The 25,753-nt window shown below is 35.9% G+C and overlaps 1 protein-coding gene across 1 annotated transcript; it reads right to left on the reverse strand.

Moving 5' to 3' along the window:
* Positions 1-1,283: 1,283 nt before the first annotated feature.
* Positions 1,284-25,654, reverse strand: FAM174A (family with sequence similarity 174 member A). Its single transcript, XM_044264952.1, has 2 exons — positions 25,047-25,654; positions 1,284-1,422 (listed from the first exon to the last, which is right to left on the reverse strand). Exons 1-2 carry the CDS (start codon positions 25,469-25,471, stop codon positions 1,284-1,286), a joined length of 564 nt encoding a protein of 187 aa, XP_044120887.1. The 5' UTR covers positions 25,472-25,654.
* Positions 25,655-25,753: the final 99 nt, after the last annotated feature.

Below are 25,753 nucleotides of genomic sequence, written 5' to 3' on the forward strand. Positions count from 1 at the left end.
ACTTTTAATTCTGCTAATTTTTACTCATTTTTTCAGGTCTCAGTTAACATATCATATACAAGAGGCTTCTCTGGACCATTAGTTTTTGGTTATTTGTTCTATGTCACCACTACAAATTCTCATATCACCTTATACTTTGTTCATATAACCCTAATTAATGTCTAGCTCCTTATCAGAATACAAAATTCATGAAAAGTGGGGCATAAGAGAGGGATAAGTACTGGAGAAATGTCTGATGATGCAGGCTGCAAAATAAAAGATAACTATAGGTAATTATATCTCATGGAAATCATTCCCTTCTTTATGTGCCTCCTACATTCCCTGGTCTCTCTTCATCCTTCATCTTTCTAGGCCAACTTCCACTAGCACAAGAAGTATTACTCCACAACATAAATCTGATTATCTGATTACATACATTCCACATAAACGATACCAATGGTTCTCCAAAAACAGCAGGGTAATACCAAACTCTTTAGCAGATTGTAAAACTCCACATATTTCCCTCAAATACAAACAAATAACAACAACAACAACGAAAGCTTGCATATCCCTATGTCCTGCCAGAGCTGATCCTCCCAACCTTGCATGTATAAAAACCCAAGATTTCTGTACTCATGGTACTTCTTGTACTTGATTGTGGACTCTAGTTTTCCTTTAGCCAAATAGTCTCCCTTGTATTCCAACATGTCTTTCCCTACTGAGTGGAATTTTTACTACCTCCTTTCCTTATTCCATTTGCTTTGAAACAAAGTCTATAACCATGTAATTTTGCTTATGCAAATCTCTTAGGAAGGATCTTAACACTCAGCAAGAACAGATCTGGGAATAGATACCACAGCAAAACTAGCAGACCATCAGTCCCACAATTTTGAGTGAAAGTATGATTTACAAATAAAAGAGCACATACTAAAATCAAAATATCTTCAGAATGCAAAAAGAAAACCAATTTTACTAATATTTCTTTCTCCCTCTCTCTCACACACACGAAAGACTTACTACATATTACTTTGAATACGTAGCAGTTAAAAGGACAAAGCTCTGCAAGGGGATCTATTAACACAGATTTCTTTCTGGAATGGTATTCTATTACTTAAACCTATTTCAGCAAAGCAATGTGAACTATCGGTTGGATAGCACAAAGAACATCATGAAATAGAAACGAATAAAATCTGTTAGGATAAAAACTGCTAAATGAAATACTGTATTTTTTTACTTTATTTTTTCAATTTAGTTATCCAGGATTTGCCTCCCTAATTCATGGAATGAAACTGCCCAACAGTTACTTACCTTCGAGGATGATTGGCATCAAACAAAGTGTTATCTTCATCCTCATCATCTTGTTCTAAAGGTGTCAACTCCATGTTTTCTATGTTAGTGTCCAAAACTCCGTATCTCCTTGTCTTTCGGTTTCTTCTTCTCATCCTATTAAATGGAACATATTGATCAATAAAAATTATTTGAATACAGCATTGATGATCCTTACTTTATATTTATTTATAAACTACAAAATAATCCCTCGGTTGCTGACATCAGAGGCACTCAGTATCAGAATGACTGCATTTCAGAAATGGAAACAATTTACTATCTAGGATTATTTATGAAACAAAATCTATCCTACTTGTCTTGTACCACTTTTTCTGTCTGACCTATTCTCTTCTCTAGCAGCTTATGGTATGGACAGATAAATCCTTAAGGTACCACATACTTACGAAAGCCTTCTATTCCAGCCTTTTCCCTACCTTCCTCATGCCTTCTTACTACTGGGCAAGATTTGATACTTTCTGCCTCACTAAGAAAACTATTATGTATATACATGTTCAAATTCTGCACTAAGTAGCTTACAAACCTGGCTGCACATCAGAATCACCCTGGGTATGTTAAAAAGCTTCATACTTAGTCCTTATTTCCATATAATTAGTTCAGAGTTTCCAAAGAAAAGGAACTAAGCATCAATATTTTGTTGAAGTTCTACAAGTTTTTCCAATGTGCTGAAAACCACGATTAGTGGTTCCTAAAGTGTGGTTTCCTGGATCAGCAGAATCACTATCAACCAATAATTTTTAGAAATGGAAATCCTTATGCCCACTCAGACCTAGGAAATGACAAACTTTGACCTTGAGGCCCACAAACTCATGTTTTAATGTTTTAACACACACTTCTCATTAGTAAGATGCATGTTAAAGTTTCAGAACCACTGCTCTAGACAACTCAAATAACTTGATTTTTTCCTTCAAAGTGTTCACCTCAATCTGCATTTATATTTGCTTATGTATACGGTTATTTGAGTGTTCATTTGCCTCTCTCCCACCAAGTTCCATGAGGGCAATTATGCATGTCTTGTTCACCACTCTATTACTACTCTGTAGCAGTGTCTGATTCAGATGCTCTTTAAATATTCATTCAGGGTCTGAGTGATATCATATTCTAGCTCAGTGCTCCAAATCCTACCCTATAATTAGTGCCCAAGTTACCTCCAATGAAATAACCTAAAATCCACACACAAGAAAACATGTTTTACACAAATATCTATGGGAGATTAAGAACAAAATAGAAGATATTTCAGTAAGTGACAACATGAAAATTTACTTAAATGTATGTTTCTGGGTCACTTTATTTGATGTAACAGTGTGATAACAAATACCATGACTACCGGGCCAACTCTGAAGAGCTATCTATACAAGTTTCTGCAAATGTGACTATGGGAATCCCCTGGGAGAAAACTGTCCTACACATACATACATGTAATACACAGATATACACAAACATTTGCTCAAGAGATATTTGAATTTTATTAAGCATCAGGCATTGTGCTAGCTTCTGAGTGTGAAGCACCTGGTCTTAGTGGTGAAAATTTAGAAAATTATACTAAGCCTGGATAAAACCCAAAAAAAGCTTCCACCTGTCACTGCCTATAGATCTATCTATATGTCTACCCAAAGGTGATGGGACAGGAAACAAGAGGTTTAAGTTCAGTATTTAAAACTACAAATGCAACCAGTATAAGAGTTAATACTAATGTTAAGACTTAAATAATGGCAATAAGAAGTATAAGCTATATATTAACAAGTACATATATATGTGCATGTTTGTATGTATGTGTGTGTGCACACATTCATACACACACACCCTATGTAGATCAGAAATCTGAACTTTTTCTGCAAAAGATCAAATATAAATATTGTAGACTTAAAGACCACATATGGCTTCTTGCCACCCATAGTCACCTTAATCTTTTGTTGTTAGTTTAATTCTTCATAATCCTTCAAAAATGTAAAAAAAAAAAATTCTTGGTTCATAGGTCTTAAAAAAATAGGTCAGTGAACCAGATCTGGCTGATGCTCCAGTGTACCAACCAGTGATTTTATGTAAAAATTTTATGTAAAATTTTATGAAAAATGTAAAATGTAATTTTATGTAAAAATGTATGAGGCCACATAAACACAACAGAATTACTTCTGAAAGTAATTCCCAGAAAAACTAAGAAAAATACTGACCCAGGAAGAAGGAATAAAAAGGTCTGGGGAATTACAGTTCATTTTAAGTCCTTTTGAACCACATACCTGAATAACATCTTCAAGCACTCTTTGGTTTAAAAAAGTTAATACATAAGAGTAAGTAAAGCTACTTGGCAATCTAAGTTAGGATATTCAGAGTTAGGATTTCTCCTCTTCCCTTTTGCCAGGTTTCCACTCAAGTTTCTACACCATATATGGCTTTTCAAACATTCTCTCATTTTCAGTAAACAAATAAGAAATTAATGTCATGTGACTTATTTTCAGAAAAAAATAAGATCCTTCCAGGTCATATACACCAAGTAGTCAATCTGTCAATATCCTAGTCATTGCCAGTCACAGGATACTCTGGCAAGGCTTAAAAAAGAGAAGGATACAAATATAGACCTTAAGGACTATTGCAGTTTTATCTCAGCTGACATTCTTCTCCTCTCCCAAGGTCTTCATCCTCTCTTGAATGAATTCCCAATCTTTCAATGAGAGGCTAATCTGGCAAGCAATGCTGTTTTCTCTCTTTGTATAGTGTAAATGTCTGACTGTATCGGTTTGAGCACTTTGTTATTCTAGCTTGCACTCCCCTTTAATCATTTATATAAAATAATATCTTCCAAACATAAAGAGCTTCCTAAGCTCTTTAAAAACAAGAACCTATTTCATAGACACAGAAAGTACGCTGTTAGGCACCAAGTAAGTGGGGGAATGCAGTTCAATTTAAATGAAGTCAGCATTTTAGTAAATGTTACTAATTCATACAAGAATAAGTCAAGTAAAAAAAAAAAAAAACAACTGTATATTGTTAAATAGAATTTAAAGTTGAAATGCAATTTCTAAAAAAAAAAAGTTCCCTAAATCCAAAGATCTAGGCACTGATGGCTACATGATTGTGATAGCAACTTGAGTATAAAAACATCAAATATATCCATATGCAGTGATTTTTCTCAGGGAGGGTCAAAAACATCTGTAAAGCTTCAAAATTACTGAGCTATTTACTTAAAATAATAAATATTAAACATAAAATACAAACATAAAATAATAAAAGTATACTGAAATTTTAAGTAAAAAGACTATTCTTTTTAATATGCAGTGTGCCTTTTTTTTTAAACAAAGGTGTAAGAGGGCTTTTAAAATCAGACAATTTTAACAGCTATAGTTCTTTTCTCACAAATGAATGTTTTCAGTAAGTTCATGACAATCTTGTCTACGTGTGTTGACAATTACACACATATAATTATAGATATTACACTTTTTCTATTACACATAGTAAATGCATACTGCAGTATGAAAACAAATTTTGTTGGCTCTTAACAAAAAAGTAGGGACTTTATAAATGTGTAGAGGAAAATATGGAAGATTAAAAGGGCAAAAGAAAATAACTATATGGTTGATAATACTGAGTGATACTCACTCATCACATGGCATGCACAGGTAAATGATCTTGATCAGATCCATTGCAAATAATCATGTTATTATTCAAACAGCTTTCTAATATAGTTGTAGATTCCTCAATGTTCCATTATATTCAGGTTGGTAAGAATTATTTCTGTTTAAATAGCATGTAAAAGCTACAGTATAAAAATAAAGCTGAACTGCTAAAGTAAGCTTGATAAAATTTTATGTAAAAATGTATGAGGCCACATAAAATAAACACAACAGAATAAAACTCCATTTCATTTTACTACTCTATGAAAGAGAGAAAACTGATCAATATAACTTGCTGTGCCCATCTGGTTTTATTCTTTCTCCTTTCTTTTAAATGAAAGCCTACAGGGTATTAAGTATGGAAAGATTTAAGTAATATTCCTTAATTTCCTTAACTCCTTAATTTCTATAACACATTCAAAACTAAACTGAGGAATATATTATTTACTGGGTATTTTATATACACATATTCTCCTATCTGAGAGGCATTATGATAAAGCAGAATAATTCTTAATAACTAAAAGTATAACTACTGATAAAAAAGTGATAAACTAATAAAAAACTGATAAAAAAGTTTTGTCTTAGCTATTTATGGGAAAACAATAAAATAATGATCAAGAATGATTTTGCAACTAATTACGTTGCCATTATAACATAATACAAATAAAAATTAGTGAGCCACAATTTTAGTTGTCTACAATTTATCAAGAAATCCAACGCAACTGAATACATATATATAAAAATACTTTAATCTGATACCTCTCTCATCTTCATTCCCCATTGCCAAAACCCAATCCATCAGTTGTCTTTTCAAGTTCTTCAAGAAGCAGAAACCAGTAAAAAATAAGATTATGTTATGGGCTGAACTATTCAAATTCATATGCTGAAATCCCAACCCCTAGCTCCTCAGACTATGACTTTATTTCAAGATAAAGTCTTAACAGTCAATTAAGATAATATAAAGTCATCAGAATTGGTTCTAATCCAGTATGATGTTGGGGAAAAAAAGAAAAAGAAGAAAGTTTTCAGACAGACACACATATAGAAAGAATACCAAGTGGAGAAGAAGATGGCCATCTTCACGCCAAGGAGAGAAATTTGAACAGAACTTTGTTTATTAATCTGCTCAGGCTGCCATAACAAAATGCCATAAAACTGATTGCTTAGACAACAGAAATTTATTTGTCAATATATTGGAGGCTAGAAAGTCTAAGAACAAGGTACCAGGTTTCATTCTGAGGCTTCTCTTGGCTTGTAGGCAGCCACCATTTCATATGTGCTGACTTGACCTCTTCTTTGTGTGTCTAGGGAGAGAGCTCTGGTATCTCTTCCTTTTCTTATAAGATGCATCAGGCCTTATGGCCTCATGTGACTTTTATCATTTCTTGTAAGTCCTGTCTTCAAATACAGTTACATATGAATTTGGGGGGTGGGTGGTAGGACATAAACATTCAGTCCAGAACATTCACTCACAGCATTCAGAAGGAAGCAAGCCTGCCAATATCTTGATTTCAGTTATCTAGCCTCTAAAACTGTGAAGTAAAAAATTTTTGTTGTTTAAGTCATCCAGTTACAGCAGGAAACCCTGGCAAACTGATAGATCATAGGAGATTTATTAGCGGGAAGGTCTCCAAAGATAGAGGGAGAGAAAAGGAGAAGAGGAGATCCTATGAACGTTAATGCAGGCCTAAGGCCTATGAAAGAGAGTGGGAAGAAAGAATAGTTGGGTAGGAAGAGCAGTAGACTACAATGCAGTTCTGAAAAAGTTTTGACCAGCCAATGGGATGTCCCTGGGCAAAGAAAGATTATCCATTAAAGGAAGGAGTCCTCTGTTAATCAGGATGGCCAGGTTTGGCCACACTCAGTCACTGGCTGGAAAAGGCCTAAGAATTATGGCCCTGGCATGGATACAATGATGGATCCAAAGCTGTGACAGCTGGAGGCTGTCAGTCAACTATGTTTCCTGCAGCAGGATCTCTTAAAGGGAAGTCTGATCAGTGTATCTCCGGGGCTGTCACAATCACAAAGTCCTATTGATTGTACTTCCTGAGCATCATTCAAATTCACTTAAAGTATTCATCACTGCTATCATCAATCACCTTGACTCGATATAGCTTAATACCTGTGTACCTCTATCTGCTCTGTCACCCTCTAACCTCCCCTCCATTCTCTAAAATCTCCAATGGTTTCCTATTGTTCAGGAGTAACAATTGTGTAATATGGCCTATAAAGTTCAACATAGGATGGCTCATACTTACCTTGCTAGCCTCACCTTGCCGTTTCCTCTACATTCTGCTTCACCTGCACTCCAGCCACAAAGACTTCTAACTTGTGTTCCCTTATAATGGCCATGTGTTCTCTGTCACTGGCCTCACACTTTTCCCCACACACTACGCTATTGCCATGTTAATGCCTATTCACCTTTCAGCTCCAGCTTCCTTAGAGAAGTTTTCCCTAATCCACCTGGCTAGGTTACAAATAAACACCTAATATTGGTTTCCACAGCACCCCTGTACATCTCCTTTAAAGTACTTATAAATGATACACTTGCATACTTTTTTGTGTAACCTTTTTGTCTTTCCTACTAGACTTAGTTTCATGGGAGCAGGTGTTTTTGCTCACCATTATACCCCCAGTACACAGGGAATGGCATAAAGCAGATGCCTACTATCTATTAAATGAACTAAAATATATGGATTGACAATATATATATTGTGTTTTCTATGTATAACAACAAAACCTACAATTTTTATGTTAATCATTACCCCTGGGATAAGAGAAGCCTGAAAAGAACAACATCTCCAAAAATACACCACAGCAAAACCTACAGGAGCTAGCCAATTTTTTTTTAATTTTTTAAAATTTAAATTCAATTAGCCAATACATCACTAGCTTCAGATGTAGTGTTCCACAATTCATCACAATTTTTAAATCATAATATGGATAACATCCTTCTGGCTCAGGACAGAAAAAAAAAAAAAAGGACTAGAATAATTAAACATATTAAACATGCACTCACTCCAGGACTTCTCAGCTACTCATTTGGTATGTTTAAGTCAAGCCCAGGTGATTCTCATATCCAAATTAGAACCACCTATATTCAACCTTCACCCTGTTCTGAGTAGTTTCATTTTTATCTTTTGGGTATACAATTACCATGTTGTAAAAGGTAGTTATACTTCATTTACACTCTAAATAATTGAAGTTTATCCATTCAAAAGCCAAAAGGACTTTCTTTCTTTCTTTCTTTTTTTTTTTTTTGGCCTTCTTTTAAATTCTTGGTATTTGAATGTAACTATAGGCAATGCTAAAGATATCACTGCCTTACCATACAGGATAAATGAGTTAATTTTATTCTTTTTGATGTCTCAAGATTATTATGGCTTTTCCACTTTGACGTAAAACCGTAATGCTCTCAGGAGCTGTTGATCCCATGTTGAAGTTCTCAGGCTACTGTGCTTTTTTAAAATTCCTTTGGCTTGTTTTCATAACTATTCTTCGGTCCTCTCTACTGGCCCATCAGCTATCAAGCTCTGTCACTATCATGACCCTGACTAAGTGCAGCACTGAAAAGAAGACTCTCCCAACGAAGTATCCTGCCACGGTTCATCTCCAGTAAAATGTTCACTGCTAACACCCAAAACTTTGGAAAAAAAAAATCAAATGCATATTCATCTATGTTTAGAATACTACAATGTTGTTTTCTCTGATCGATCCCTTTTCTCATCCAGTTCCCTATAATTCAGTACATAACAATCAATTCCTGTGTTTAGACTTTTCTTCTATATGATGGTATAGTGGTAGACAGCCATACGTGAAATAAATCCTAAATAAGTATTATATAACTTAGCTAGGAAGTGTCCTGTAGGAGAGGGCAGAGCACATAACCCTGTTGTTTACCTCTCACCTTGGTCTTTTCATGGATTTCCTAGTATACTTTTCAGGTACTAAAGCTTAGGATATACAGCTTGATAATTCTTCTGACCTACACTTCTAAGAATTCAGCATGGAATTATTTCCCAACCACCTTTATTTATTATTATATTTTTTTATTTTTCAGATTTTACTTATTTATTTGACAGAGAGATAGAGGGAGAGAGCACAAGCAGGGGTACAGGTAGGCAGAGGGAGAGGGAGGATCAGGCTCCCTACTGAGCAGGGAGCCCGATATGGGTCTCAGTCCCAGGACTCTGGGATCATGACCTGAGCCAAATGAAGATGCGTAACCAACTGAGCCACCCAGGCACACCTACCAACCAACTTTAAATTCCTATTTACAAATCAGCATTTCCAATGTTCATTCTACCTCACCTCCTACTCTATGATCAACCATTGCTCCCAGCAGATTTCTCTTACAATCTCCCCATATCCCACCTTATCTCTAACCTTGTCAGACCTACCTCTACATATAAAACACTACAAAGAGTATATGAAAAGGTATCCAAAAAATACAGCAAAACCCCCAAAATATATTACGAATGCAACTCTAGACATACAAAATTACTAATAATGTTAACTTTTACCTAGTATGCGCATATGTCAGGCACTAATCCAAGCAGCTTACAAGCATTACCTGATACAATCCTCACAACAATCTATAAAAACCTTCATTTTAACATAGAAAGGCAGGGCTTAGAAAAAAATTAAACTTGAAATAGTAAATGGTAGAGCTAGGATTCAACATAGACACTTGACTCCTAAGTCTGGGATCTTAAACATTAAGCAAAACTGTCTTCCTAATGAATCGAAGTAATTTTAACTGAGGTCACGAAATCAGCTACCAAAACAGTCTTCTGATCCCTAAAACAATGACCTTACATTACAGCAAAATGAATATATTATTTTAGTGAACTACATTTTCTGGTTCATTCTTTCATAGTAAAAGTAATAACCTGGCAGCTATTTGCATTAACAAGTGCATTTATGTTCTGATTAACCATCTCTAAGTTTTGATCACAGCAGCAGAATATGCTTTTTGTTTATCCAAAAGGAAACCTTATTCGGTTTTATCAGTATCATGATTTTGTTTAGAGAGCAACTGGGCCCAGCCCTAAGAGATACATAATGATCATAATAATTGGTGTAAACCAATCATGAAAATATAATTTTCCTTTTGCCAGTCATTGTCTAGGGCTGAGCAGAAAAAGTAGTTCACACAAATGAGACAGAATGGTATGACTCTAGAGTGCGGTTTCTGGGAAAGATTTTTCTCCCTGATTAAAAAAAAAAAAAGAACATAGGAAGAGAAGGCCTCTTTTCAGGCCCCCTTCTTCTTTCCTGTTTGAGACACCACTTTGTGGAAACAAACTTGTTAAAACTGAGATAGCCATCTTATAGAGGGAAAGGATGGAAAAAAAAAAACCATAATTCTTGATAATCTTACAAAATCACTGAACCAACTCTTAGCCTGCCCACATTCATAAGTAAATAACAACAACAAATTATGTCCTATGTTAAAGTCACTTTTAATAGGAAATTGCATTTCTTATAGGTAAAAACTTCCTAACTGATGAGGGCTTAGCATTTTAGCTTCTCTGAGTTAGGTTGCCAAACTTTCAACACTCAAATATGTATTTGCTTCTAACTTTCTTCTTTTTAAGAATCTTCTAGGCAGGTTCTATTACCAATCCCCCCATTCTAAATAATCACTTTTTTTCTTTACAGTTTTCAATAAAATAATATAGTGCCACAAAAAAAAGTCCACTAAAGTTTATCAGTTTCATTCTACACTTTTTTTTTTAGTAACCCAGTAGTTTCATCTCCATCTAGATCATAACCTTTTCATTTTTTTCTCTCCTCAGAGATTCAGCAGCCCAAATTCATAAACACAACTGTTTTTAAACTGGACTCTGAAGTCCTAGGTGTTTCAGTCAAAGTGTAGCTGGTCTCTACCACTAAAAGAGATAAGATTTCAACATTAGAACAATGCACAAGGCCTCCCAACACGGGACCTGTCATGTCCGCTAGCCCTAGCCTCTCGAAGAAAAATTACTTTGCCTACAAGCTCTTTTGAATGGCTAACAGCAGTTAATGGTGTGTTCTACAGTGCAGAACCACACACAACTTGATGTGGTTGAAATTGCCTCTGATAGGCAATTTTTCTAAGGTTTGTCAGTCTCTAGATTGGATTATGATGGATGATGTAGCCTAGTCTACAAAGATAAGCCAATTAGAATATATACCATAGGAAATCAATGTAGAAGAAAACACACACATAGGTGCAAAGAAGAACATGGGACAATTTGAAGCCGTGATGGAGATTAGCTCATGAAGAGGCTGCAAGGCATACATAGTAAAGGAAATAACGGGTCACAGTAGCCCTAAATTACTAAATTACTTAACTTTTATTAAGAAAGTAAAAAGTAGAAGCCACTCCTTCTTACTTTCCAGCTCTTCATACAGTTTAGGCTCCTTTCTAGGCTAAACCAGTCAAGAGCCCTGTACATTCTTTAGTCTCTTTTACCAAGCTCTGACAGCTGTGGAGGGCTTAGGCTGAAATGGTAAAATCCTAAAATCAAGGTCAGCTGAACTACTGACAACCCAAGCCTGCAGCTGAATTTTCTAAAGGAGAAATAAACTTTTACTGCATTAAGCCACTGAGACTGAGATAGTTTATTGCCTCAGCATAACCTATATTGCCCTGATTAAAATATTCAGACTCTCACATCCATTCCAATGTCTATAAAAACATCTACCTCAGAGGTGAGAATAGAGTAACATGTTTTTAAAAAAACTTTATAAAAGTTCTGTATAAGCCCATATAAATTAAAGGTGTGTGTCTATTATGCCTAATAGAAAGAAAAAGTGTATACATAATAACATAAGGTTATAAATATTCAGAATGTAGTATGTTGCTAACATGAATTGACATTTACAGACTTGGGTAATAAAAGAAGGTTAAAACTATCACATTAACTGGAGGAATATAAGCCTACGTGGGATAGTACACATGTACACATCTGTATGCAAATTAACTAGTACAGGAAGTTTATTTTTTATCTTTTCAATCTTTTGTCATATTACTGAGAAAATCAGTGAATAAGTAAAATTAAAATATCAACTAGAGACAAACCAAAGTATATTTTAATATTTTTTACTTTAGAAAAACAACACAATTTGGCTACAAAGAATAACATTATGTGCCAACCAAAATCTCCTAAGAAGATTCTGTATCTTCATGTTATTCTGAGAATTGCCAAGTCTCTGCCTAGTTTTTATTACAGGGGGAAAAAATTTTATTAAAGAAAATAACAGTAAAGATCGCTGAGAAATGACTAGAAAATCATAAATGATTTCTTAAGAAAATGACAGATGTCGTGAAAAGAAGGGCCATCTGTACCCCAATGTTTATAGCAGCAATGGCCACAGTCGCCAAACTATGGAAAGAACCAAGATGCCCTTCAACGGATGAATGGATAAGGAAGATGTGGTCCATATACACTATGGAGTATTATGCCTCCATCAGAAAGGACGAATATCCAACTTTTGTAGCAACATGGATGGGACTGGAAGAGATTATGCTGAGTGAAATCAGTCAAGCAGAGAGAGTCAATTATCATATGGTTTCACTCATTTGTGGAGCATAACCAATAGCATGGAGGACAAGGGGCGTTAGAGAGGAGTAGGGAATTTGGGTAAATTGGAAGGGGAGGTGAACCATGAGAGACTATGGACTCTGAAAAACAGTCTGAGGGGTTTGAAGTGGCGGGGGGGTGGGAGGTTGGGGTACCAGGTGGTGGGTATTATAGAGGGCACAGCTTGCATGGAGCACTGGGTGTGGTGAAAAAATAATGAATACTGTTTTTCTGAAAATAAATAAATTGGGAAAAAAAAAAAAAGAAAAAGACTTTAAGATTCCAAATTTATGACTGAAGTATTTTTCATGCTGTTTTATATCATACTGAGCAATGCAACTTATCAAGAAGTAACTTTTAACCCAATTTTAGCTTTTTATTTTATTTCTCATGCTTGAGAAAAGACAGAGCATAAATAATTTTAAAAATATAGATTTGATCAGAATCTTAGAGGAGAACATAGGCAGTAATCTCTTTGATATCAGCCACAGCAACTTCTTTCAAGATACGTCTCCAAAGGCAAAGGAAACAAAAGTGAAAATAAACTTCTGGGACTTCATCAAAATCAAAAGCTTCTGCACAGCAAAGGAAACAGTCAAAAAAACAAAGAGGCAACCCACGGAATGGGAGAAGATATTTGCAAATGACAGTACAGACAAAAGGTTGATATCCAGGATCTATAATGAACTCCTCAAACTCAACCCACACGAAACAAACACATCAAAAAATGGGCAGAAGATATGAACAGACACTTCTCCAATCAAGACATACAAATGGCTATCAGCCACATGAAAAAATGGTCATCATCATTAGCCCTCAGGGAGATTCAAATTAAAACCACATTGAGATATCACCTTACACCAGTTAGAATGGCCAAAATTAACAAAACAGGAAACAACATGTGTTGGAGAGGATGTGGAGAAAGGGGAACCCTCTTACACTGTTGGTGGGAATGCAAGTTGGTGCAGCCTCTTTGGAGAACAGTGTGGAGATTCCTCAAGAAATTAAAAATAGAGCTTCCCTACGACCCTGCAATTGCACTCCTGGGTATTTACCCCAAAGATACAGATGTCGTGAAAAGAAGGGCCATCTGTACCCCAATGTTTATAGCAGCAATGGCCACAGTCGCCAAACTATGGAAAGAACCAAGATGCCCTTCAACGGATGAATGGATAAAGAAGATGTGGTCCATATACACTATGGAGTATTATGCCTCCATCAGAAAGGATGAATACCCAACTTTTGTAGCAACATGGACGGGACTGGAAGAGATTATGCTGAGTGAAATAAGTCAAGCAGAGAAAGTCAATTATCATATGGTTTCACTTATTTGTGGAGCATAACAAATAGCATGGAGGACAAGGGGCGTTAGAGAGGAGTAGGGAATTTGGGTAAATTGGAAGGGGAGGTGAACCATGAGAGACTATGGACTCTGAAAAACAGTCTGAGGGGTTTGAAGTGGTGGGGGGGGTGGGAGGTTGGGGTACCAGGTGGTGGGTATTAGAGAGGGCACGGATTGCATGGAGCACTGGGTGTGGTGAAAAAATAATGAATACTGTTTTTCTGAAAATAAATAAATTGGAAAAAAAAATGAATCGAAAAAACTTCACCTCCTCGAAAGTAAAATGAAAATATATATATATATATATAGATTTGAGAGTTTCTTTACCAAAAATAAAATTAAAGGCAAATGTTGTAATATAAAAGATATATACAAACATGGGCAATGGAGATCATGATAAAACAACTCAAACTTTGAAGAGGTATTCAAGATATTTAGCTATTTAACAACTAGATATTTAGTTATTTAACAACTGCAAGACATAAAAATCAACTAATCAAGACAGATACTGACTTTAACAACTGGCCCAAGTATACTAGTGAAGTGCGCTGATATATACCATTTGAATATTAGTACTAAAGTTTCAAAATTCACATTTGTTGATTATTTCACTTTCAGGAAAACTCTGTAGTAACTAACCGGAGGCATCTCAAACAAGTTTCCCCTGTTTGTCCCAAATCCAACCTTTTTAGTTACCAGCAAATGCATCTCCCAGTTATACTTACAATCCATCCTGATGACTGCAGTTATCTTAGATAACCATAATGCATATTATCTCGGGTAAATATGTGCATTATATTTATGTATTTTAAACAGTCCCAGTTGATGTTTCTGGAGAACCACAGATCATGAGTCCACAGCTCTTCAAATATAGAAAGTATGTGAAGTAAATTAAAATAACTGGATTATTACAGAGTTGATGTTAATACCCATTGCACCAACTACCTCACATTTCTGATCTTCACTTCCATGCTTTGCTTTAGTTTTTCCATACATTGTTCCTATTTCCTTCAGCTATTTATTTAGGAAACATTTGAAACTCTATTTTAGAAAAAGGTCTAAGGAATAAATAGTGTACAGAGGGCAGACAAGTGAATCAACTATTACAGTTTACTGGAAATACTGCCATTATACTGGTGCTATGCTTGAATATTTGTGTACCTCCAAAATTCATGTTGAAACTGAACCCCCAAGGTGATCATATTAGGAGGATGGGTCTTTGGGAGGTGATTAGGTCATGAAAGTGGAGTCCTCATAAATGGGATTAGTGCCCTTATAAAAGCAGCCCCAGAAAGTCCCCCTGCCTTTCCACCACATGTGGTTACAACTGGAAGGCACTGTTTATGAATCAAAAAGTAAGCTGTCACCAGTCACCATATCCATCAGTATCATGATGATGGACTTTCTGACCAAGAACTGTGAGAAGAAAATGTCTGTTGTTTATAAGCCATCTAGTCTGTGGTACTTTTGTTATAGCACCCTGAATGGACCAAGACAACAAAGTCTTCTGGGACCACAGAGGTTTTTTGATACAACTGATGTTTTATTTTCACCTTCAAAGACATCTAGGTTTTGATAAATGCATGTAAACTCTGTTTAAAAAATGCACTTCCATAAAAATATGGCACACTTGAGACTGGAACAAAATAAACATGGAAAATAATGAAAAAAAATTAGACTGAGGAGGACCTTAAATGTTAGGCTACATAATACGAACTTCATCCTATCAGATGCCATAGATTAACACTTCCCAATAGAACTTTCTGTGATAATGGAAGTATTCTATACTATGCAGTCCAATATGGTAGACAGCCAGGAGACTCATGTGTTTACAGAGTTCTTAAAATGTTGCTAGTGCATCTAACAAGCTGAATTCAATTTTAATGTACTGGAGTTTTTAAAAGTTCCCATGTATCTAGTTGACTACCATACTGTACAGCCATAAAGCACAAGTGTAAGCATGATCAGATTTACATTTCAGAAGGAAGACTAGCTGTTTAGTGAGGATGGTGGGTTGAAAGGGAGACAGGCTTAGGGGTGAAGAAATAACTTAGGATAGTAACAGAGTAGCCAAATGATGTGATCCTAAAGGAATGTGGTATCAACAGAGCTAGCCAAGTGGTAACTGTGGTCAAGAGCTATTTAGAAAATGAAACTGTATTTTCATTTTCATTTCACATCCATTGAGTGGATGCAAAGAGTAAACAAAAGGGAGACTTGGGGTGGCTCAGGATTCCAGTGCAAGAAACCATGTATATGGTGATACCATTTACCTTTACAGAACAGTGCAGGGAAAGTTTGGGGACAAAAATGATGGTTTGATTTGAACTTTATGAGTTTCAATAGTATTTCCAGTAAAAGTTGGCTGGACATAAATGATGTAAACTAAGAAAGGAATCAATAGCTTAGAGGTGGTTATTAAAGAAGCGAATTTTGGATGGAATACTCAGAACACATGGCCAGTTAAACTGCAGAGTTAAGGAAAGCACCCGGAGAACACCCAAATATAGAAGAGGTGAAAGTCATTCTCCTCCACAAACATTTAATAAATATTTGTCTTCTAGAAACAGGGCAGGGGCTTTTAGGGACCTAAGATGAGTAAGATGCAGATTCTGTTCTCCAGGTCAGAGGTATAAAAAAAACGCTAGTAATAGGAAGAAGGGTCTGTGGAGAAAGATGTTCATGGATAACATGGAGAATAAATACTGGAAGAGTTAAGAAAATCAGAAGCCGAAAGAAATGATAAAATATCAAATGCTACAGGAAAGATAAGAAAGTGTCCATTAAACTGATGTGATAAAGTTATTATCTCCTGCTAGGGCACTTTGAGAATAGCAGAAATGGAGGGCAGCCTGGGTGGCTCAGTCAGTTAAGTGTCTACCTTTGGCTCAGGTCATGACCCCAGGGTCCTGCGATCAAGCCCAGCACTGTTTCTTCCTTTCCCTTTGCTCCTATCCACACCATTCAAGCTCTCTCCCTCTCACTTTCTCTCTCAAATTAAAAATAAATAAAACAAACAAACAAACAAAAAAACCCCAAAATCAGAATAGTATAAGTAGAAACCAGACTGCAGCAACTAGAGAAGCAAATGAAAGGATATCTCTGCAATGGAGGATATCTCTTCCCTCTCACCCATGTTATTCCTACCACATAGGATTTTTTTAGATTCCTTCTTTCCATGTCTTCTCAAGGACCTTCCTTTCCTTTAATTTCAATATTTCTTTTTTTTATTGGCTCTTTTCCTACTACCAACATTTGAATATACTTCAATATTATATTCTTAAATGTACATCACCCCCCTCCTATTCAATACTTCTCCCTGACAACATAGCCAAAATTGTTAAGAGTGACTAAAACATATCCAAAGAGAAAAGGCCGACTGAAAAGTAGATTCAGTTATAGAGAGAGTTTTTAGATCATTCATGTTGATTAGGAATAAAGATTCCAGGCTTCTATACAAATTTAATAGTTTTTGCTGTATTAACTGACTGTCCAAATAGCCTTGTCCAGCCTCTCCCAACTAGCTTAACTTCTTGCAACTGTATTCCTCAAAGTTCAATTTCTTATCACAAAAAGTAGTGATACACTAGATGTTAAAAAGTAGTGATACTCTTCCACTAGATGTTAAGCTCCCTGAGGAAAAATACAACACCTTAGTTATCCTTTAAGTTCCCATACCCAGACTGTTACGTCACTCAAACTTATCTGGTACCCTGAACAGTGAATTAAGTGACATAATAGTCATGCAAACTTATCATGAAATAATTTGACTGAACTTAAAGGTAGCCAAAATAGTAACTTCTCCAACTGCTTCTTCATAGTCCACATTCAGCACGTTACAAACATTCTCCCAACGATTGCACCATAAATGCAAATGATTTACTGATGTGACAAAACAAAAAACCCCTTAGCCCTTGGTTGTCCAAAGTGGACAGAGACAGGATAAATACTATCAAACACTCACCCCACATGGATATCAATTTATAAGTGTGGCATGACATGAAAAAGGTTGGGAAGGGTTGCCCTGGGCCCAATACCCCCAATAAATTAACTCCCTTACTTTTATACCTGATGAACACTGCTTAAGTAGAGAAAGTCCTATTATCACATGTAGAAAAACAGAGTGGAGAGACAAGCTTTAAAAGCACTCCCTGAAGCCAAGATCATTCCAGGAGAAAAGAGACAAGACCAGTGGAAGAGATCAGAAAATAGTAATGAAAAAAAAAATAATAGTCATTATTGCTACTAAAATTCATTGAGCAGTTACTATGTGCCAAGAACTGTACTAAGTACTTTGTATAGATTCTTGAAACAATCCTTTCTGATAAATCCTATCATTTTCTCTATTTTACAAAACCTGGGCTGAACCTTAGATCTGCCATTTAATTCACATGAGGACATACAGCATGCATACTCTCATGTAAATCTACGATTAGAACTCAGGGAATCTGACTGCTCATCAGGCTACACTGAAATGGGATTGGGACAGCATAATGAAAAAGAGGTCAAGGCAGCAAAAATAACTCAAAAATTAAATGATAAGTAACAAATGCAGCCAAACTGTTCAGAATAATGACTCCTCTGGTAGAATAAAGAACACTTGGTAGTTTGAAGGTGATTAGTGACTACCAACTGAGGGTCAAATTGCAGTAGACTTTTTTAGCCCATCGTAGGAACTTGTACTTTAAACTGCTGTATATATATATATATATATATATATATATATATATATATATATATCAAGATGGGTATGAATAATTTATATCCTTTCTTGAAACCTGGAGCAAAGGTGGATCAGGGAGGTAAACACCTCTTGTTTTTGGTAACTGTATTCTTCTCCTGCTTACATTCATATTCCTTTATTGGTAGTATCTGTACCACAATAAACACAGTCTGGTGAGTTAATAATTAGGATTGCAAGCATCTCTGCCAAGAGGTAAGGAAAATTTATTTCTCCTTCCATGGAATTTAATTCCTGAACTGAGAGACAAAAAGACTGAAAACCACTGCACATTTATATAGTGGAAAGAAACTTCTGTTTTGGTTTCTTACCTCCTAAACTGCTGTAGTTCCTACCTACTACCAAAACCTAACTCTTCAGTTACTCTTTGACTTTTTGAGATTAAAAAATATCCCCCTTAGTTAAGTTATCTAGGACTGTTTCATGTGTTTAACCAAAATAGTGAGTGATACAAGCAGTAACCTAACCCTTTAATATTAATTAGAAGGAAGCAGGAAAGGAAAAGTACACAGGAGATGGATGAGGGACGTTATTTCTTTTGAAAAACCTAGTAACTATTTTCCCTACCTAAATATTTATTTTCTCTGTCTGGTCAAACCTACTTCATTTACCAGATATCTAGGTACAAACATTGTGCTTAGTCCTGGGTAAAAAATAAGTAAATAGCCTCTGTCCTCACAGGGTTTCTATGCGTCTTCTCCAGCCACTTCATTTCACAATGATTCTGCTTATAGCACTGATGCATAATCACCTTGACATTTTGGCACTTGACCACAAAGCCACATAAGCATTTCATAATATTTTAAGAGTATGACTAAATGGTTAGGGAAGGTAAGTTGCATCTGTACAAAGAATATCAATTATTTAAGAATGTATAGTTGTTAAATATATTTCCAAGCTCTGAGTCTCTATATAAAACATTGAATATATCTTACTTTGCTGAACAAATGATGGCAATCCAGGACAATTTATACTTGTTGAGAAAAATCCACTTTCCAAGGATGTATTAACACACAGAATATAAGTTCCAAGAAGGCAAAGGTTTTTCTCATCTCGAGCACCGCTGGTTCTTACCACAGGGCCTACCCCTAGCACACTGTAATCGCTCAAGCGTATTTACTGAATAAATGGCAGTGAGTAAATACATAAATGTTAAGTAGTCAAAGTATTCCCTGTTTTTGCCTAAAGTGAATGATTTCTATTGATGTCTTATGATTTTATAAGTAGTGCTGAAACCATATGTCCTCTGGGAGTATAAGAAAATAAATTCTGTAATGGAGATTCTTGTTAAGCAACCAGATGGAAAAGATATCATTACCAATCTCACGTTCATAATTCAATAATGAATTGCTCCAGGAGGAACTGAGGTAGAAATATGTATGATCAGATTAATAGAAGTTGCTGTAAAATATCACTACTCCCTGACTGTGTCTAACAAATTAAGAAAACCTCTGACGGAGGAAAGGGAAGTAGGGGTTGAGATAGAACGCTAAATTATTTCAGGTTGGCAGAGATACACTATCAATAAAGGCTAAGGTTAGCTCACTTTTTAAAAATAAAATTTTTTTTAATGTTCACAAAAGCATTGTTTTAAATAGAAAGGTACTGTGCATATAATATTCACTTGATTTTTGTCTGAAAATAAGCTAGTCATCCTTATGTGCAGTATCACTTTAAATTGGTGACTTTAAGTAATCACAGAAAGCAGTATAGTAAATAGGCATGTTAAAAAAATTCAGATAGGGCTGGATTTCAGTGCAGTTCTGCCAAGGCCTATTCTGTTCACTCAGACAAATTATTTAACCTCTATTTCTTTACCTTTACAAGAATACTTGTAATACTTCAATACTTTACAAGAATAGTATTATTTGTTTTGAAGGTTTTTGGCAGGTATTAAAATGGAAAATGCCCATGAAGTACATGGCATTGTATCTGGTACATAAATAACTAACACATGTTAGATAGCATGATGATAAGTAAAATTTCAAAAATAATGTTTCGGTTACAAAGTAAGGTTCTTAAAAAAAAAAAAAAAACTAGTTTAGTGCCTTAGCTTATAGGTCTAGGAACCATTAAAATTAAATTAGTATTGGGTATTTGTCAACATTAAGTACAACATTAAGTATTAATAGTACCTGACTTTTTTTTTTTACTTTTCCAGAGATCCTGCACATTCTTTATTATCTATTTGATTGTGTGATTAGTGTCTCTCTGCTCCTCTAGTCTGTAAGTGCCATGGAGGCAGAAACATCTATTTCGCTCACGTTGGATCCCCAATGCCCAGTTCTGAGCAGATGAATAAATACTTACTGCCTGAATGAAGGCTAGTGTACTAAATTTCATGCTCATCTCACTATATAGCTTCCCCCCTCCCCATTTTACATCAAGAGATATTAAACTAGAAAGGTTAAGTGACTTGCTAAAATCAGAGAGGAGAAAAGTGTCAGGACTGGAATCTAAGTCTTGGTCTCCTAATACACCATACTGAATACAGCATTGATTTCAGCATCACTGCCACAGCATGAAAAAATAACTAATTCCTTGTTTTTAAGGCAAGACCATTCTTGACAAAGTTATACCAAAATTGCTTTTAAAATAATCAAATACCTGCTAAAAAAATAATAACCCTGTCATTTTTTTTCTTGCTTTATTGATTTTACTGTGAGAATAAGTCTTACAGAGGAAGGAAATGTAAGTATTATAAATTGAGATCTTCATTCCTCTTTGTTCTACCAATAAGAAGCAATTACCATTAAATTTCCAAATCTATACCACCTACCTATAACAATATTAAAAAAAAAGAATATTCATTCATTAGACAACTACTTATTCAGTGCCTATCATATGTTGTACATAAGGTTCAACAGTTAGGATATAGTACCGAATAAGACAGAGAAGGAGTCTTTTCTCATAAAGACTATATATTTTAATCTTAGGAAGCCTACTCTTTTCCATATATATTTTTCAATTTCTACTGAGACAATCTAGGGGTTTTTTTGGAATATTTTCAGCCTCAAAATGAATTATTATCATCTCCAGTCACATATTCATTATAATTGAATTAGATTAAAACAAAACAACTTCTAAGTTTCATGGAGTTCAAGTATTTTACAAATAAAATATTCTCAGCGTTACCACCCAAGAGTTAGGGAAATTATTTTTGCCCATTCTTTCTCCCCGGCACAAATAAACTAATGCTGGTAAGCTGTTTGAGGTACTTTCAAAGTGGGGAGTCAAAATGGGCATTCATCAAAATAAATAGTTTTCATCCCATAATCTTGGAGCAAATGTATGAATTCTCAACACTGCCCAAACACTGTTAGCATCAATAAAGCCTGGAACATCAGGAAGCCACTCAGGTAGCTCCCTCAGCTCTTTTCTTGGCTGAATTCTTCAAACAGTGATGTCTTGCTCTATGTCAGCTCTTCAGAAAGATAGTAACCACCTAAGCCACTTAAATAATAACCTTATTGTAGATTTTCAACCCTAAATTTAATACTTGAACTAAATGTTCATATATCAGATAATGGTTCACAATGAATAAATGAGTATATTAGATGCTGGTTAAACTGATTATGTGCATTTTTTTAAGCCAAAGTTCAGAATTTGGCTATTAACATGCAATATGTTAGTGTGTCATCCAATGGAATCAGACTGAAGACTGTACCCTTCCAAGCTTTACAGAAATAAAGACAGAAAATCAATGGCAATAAACATTTATATGTAAGATTATAAACTAGGTAGAAGCAAAATGAAAAGATAAGAATCATCCCCAAAAAAGTTATCATCAGACCCATAATTTATAAGTATAAAAAACATAATATTCAAGGAACTATGGACCTTTAGAGGAACTATAGATATAGCATTAAGTAACAGTGAAAAAATAATGTCTCCTTCAATTTTCTTCTAATCTTTGTATCAAGAAGAAAGTCTCATATCGTGGCTATGTCTTTAACACTTTATGAACATGCTCTCACTTCCCCTTTAACAGAGAGTGGACCTGGATTTGCTGGCTTTGTATCCAATAGTATCTAGCTTAGATAATATTCTTTACACCAGTGGTTCTCAAATGTTTTGGTCTTGGGATTCCTTTACACTCTTAAAAATTACTACAAACTCCAGAGAACTTATTTTATATGTGGATTACACATATCAATAGTTAATATATTAAACCTAAGAAACTTTATAATATTTATCATTTAAAATAATAAATCCATTACATGGTAACATAACTTTTTACAAAAAATATACTTGTCAAAAAGAAGACTGAAAAAGGTGGATAACAGCACTGATAAAGACTTTCTCAAATTCCTTTAATATCTGGCTTAAACCAATAAAACTATATAGAAGAAGGAAAACAGCCAGGTGTTCATATTTTTTCCTGCATTTGATCATTTGCAATATGTTATTTGGTCGAAATATATAAAATCCAGGTTCACATACATATGAACCTGGGAAAGGGAGGAACACTTTAATAGTCTTCTCAAATACTAGTGTTTATTTTTTTTAATACTACACCAAAACTCCACAAGAGGTGAAAACTACTTCAACAGTGCTCCCTCAGCTCTTTTCTTGGTTGAATTCTACAAATAGTGATGTTTTGGCTCTATGTCAGCTCTTCAGAAAGATAGTAACCATCTAAGCCACTTTAATAATAACATTATATAGATTTTCAACCCTATAATCTTATTATAGATTTCTTCCAAGTCAATCTTACTACATGAAATATTTAAATATAATTGATGTCATAAAACAATTTTACTTCAGTAATAAAAAATGTATCAAATGAAGGCGACTGATAACAGTAATAAATGTCATTAATTTGATTATATAACCCCTTTTCTGCTTTATATGGCATTAAGTAAAATAATAAGTGGCAATCAATCATTTACTTGTATTCATAACCTAGTACTTAAACAACATAATGACCTGGTCTACTTAATCCAAAGGCTGAGCATATGTCAGACCTAGACTTCCTGTTAAGGGGGAAAAAAGACGGAAAAACATTCAAAAACATTGGAATTTATCATCATAGATATTAGACCTCGGGGCACCTGCATGGCTCAGTCGTTAAGCATCTATCTGCCTTCAGCTCAGGTTATGATCTCAGGGTCCTGGGATCAAGCCCTGCGTCAGGCTCCCTGCTCAGCAGGGAAGTCTGCTGCTTCTACCTCTCCCACTCTCCCCTTGCTTGTGTTTCCTCTCTTGCTGTGTCTCTGTGTCAAATAAATAAATAAAGTCTTAAAAAAAAAAGATATCAGACAACATGGGACAACAGATAAATCACTTTATTCCTCTGAGTCATTTTCCTCACAGGTAAGGTGAAAGGTGTCATTTAAGTCATCATATATGTTCGAAATCTGAAATTTAAAGAATTCCATAATCAAGCATTCTGTAGTAAGAACAGGCTCAAAATGATTAATTTTGTAAATTTAAACTTTTGAATGACTTAGAACTATTATTTATAGATGAATTCATTTTATAAAGCCTTTTGGTAAATGAAATATCAAATTTATCCATTTACAAATTCAAAATTTTGTATATTTGAAGTCATATATTTAGTTTTGTTAGGTATTAAATATTTGCTCCAATATTAAAATTGAATATGCTCAACTTCTTTTACTGTATAGGTTTCCCATCTCATCATGCAATTGTTAACATTTTGCACTGAAGTACTTCGTGCCATGCAAAATGAGTGCTAAATGTTTCCGATTAATGGGGGTACAGACATAGACTGAACCACAGGAAGTTGTTACTTTTTCCAGGTCAAAACCAGTGGAATGTAGTAAACTTTATATATTATAATCTAATCACTTACATGGCAGATTAAAGACTAATATGAGAAAATGCTCATAAGGAATAACTTTTCCTATAAGTTTTATAAAATTTTATAAATTTTTAAAAATTTTTAATTTTATAAACTTAAATTTTTTAATTTTTAATTTTACAAGTTTTACAAAATATTCGCAAGGCCTTTCTGCAGTACTATTAATAAATAATACTAATTTTCTAATACGTGAGAGTATTTTACAAAGAACGCTAGGTCTCACAGGTGCTACAAATAGGAATCCTATCCTTAGGAGGCTTGCATTCTGATAAGCAAAATGACAAAGTACACAACAATATATAGAGTAGAAAGAGAAAAGTAGTAGAAGATGGTGTGGTCAATACAAGATTGCTTCGTCTTCAAGGAAAGTGTGCCCTTTGAGCCAGGTAAAGAGATTTGGAGGTGAGGTATAAATTTATAATTTATAAATGAAAGAAACTACTTGGTGGTTTAAGTTCTTCCATTGGTACCACAGGCTTTTAAAGATAAATATCACAATCGCACTCAGGCAAGCATCCCTGATAACGCGGGCAAGCAAGTGCAACGCCAGGTCACAGAAATCTGCCTTGCTAGGTCACCAGGCAGCCCATCTCAGGTCTGCAGGGGAAGCTCACAAGAGGCTCTGCCTCACCTGACTGTCCTGACGACGAAGTACACCAGCACGGCGCCGCTCACCACCATCAACACGGTCAGGGCCCGTTGGGTCATAGGCTTGTCGCCGGGGTTGGGGCTCACAGCAAGGCTCCCACCCACTGAGTCTTCTTCCCCCGCCTTCCCTCCGGAGTCGTCTGCTGAAAGCCCCGCCCGGGGACTACTGCCATTGCCGCCCTCAGCGCCCCGCGGCCCTGCGGCTTCTGCCGGAACGCGGCCAGGAGACTGGGCCGCGGTGGGGCCTGGGGGCAGGGGTGGCGGGGTCCGCTGTCCGCGGTCCGGAGCGGCCTCGGCCGCCTTCAGCAGCAAAGCCAAAGGCCCTCCCAATCCTGGCAGCAGTAGCAGCAGCAGGAGGGCGAGGGCCAAGAGGTGGCTGAGACAGGAGCTGCAGTGCCGGACCTTCATCGTCCCCCCGACCGCCCTCTCACCACGCGGGAGCCGCCGGGCCCGCCGCCCTGGCTCCAGGAGGAACCATGGGCGCAGTGGAAAACGAAGAAGTGACCAAATCCTGAACTGAGTCCCGGCCCTGGCAGGTGGCAGGGGCAGCAGCAGCGACAGCGGTAGCGACAGCTGCCCGGACAACCGGAAGTTCGTACATCTCGGCGGCCGGTGATACTACGGACGCTTAAGGTTGCTAACAAGTAAGGGCTGGCGCGTTCAATGACGTCAGGCGCGTACTGTCTTCTG

This window comes from Neovison vison, chromosome 1, assembly GCF_020171115.1.
Source record: "Neovison vison isolate M4711 chromosome 1, ASM_NN_V1, whole genome shotgun sequence".
NCBI classification, from domain to species: Eukaryota; Metazoa; Chordata; class Mammalia; order Carnivora; family Mustelidae; genus Neogale; species Neogale vison.

Bases quoted from the DNA above. Each gene is read 5' to 3' on its own strand.
- FAM174A (XM_044264952.1), bottom strand. From the start codon at position 25,471: ATGAAGGTCCGGCACTGCAGCTCCTGTCTCAGCCACCTCTTGGCCCTC. The intron at 1,423-25,046 runs GTGAGGCAGAGC...TCCATTTAATAG, and splicing joins TTCGTCGTCAGGACAGTCAG to GATGAGAAGAAGAAACCGAA.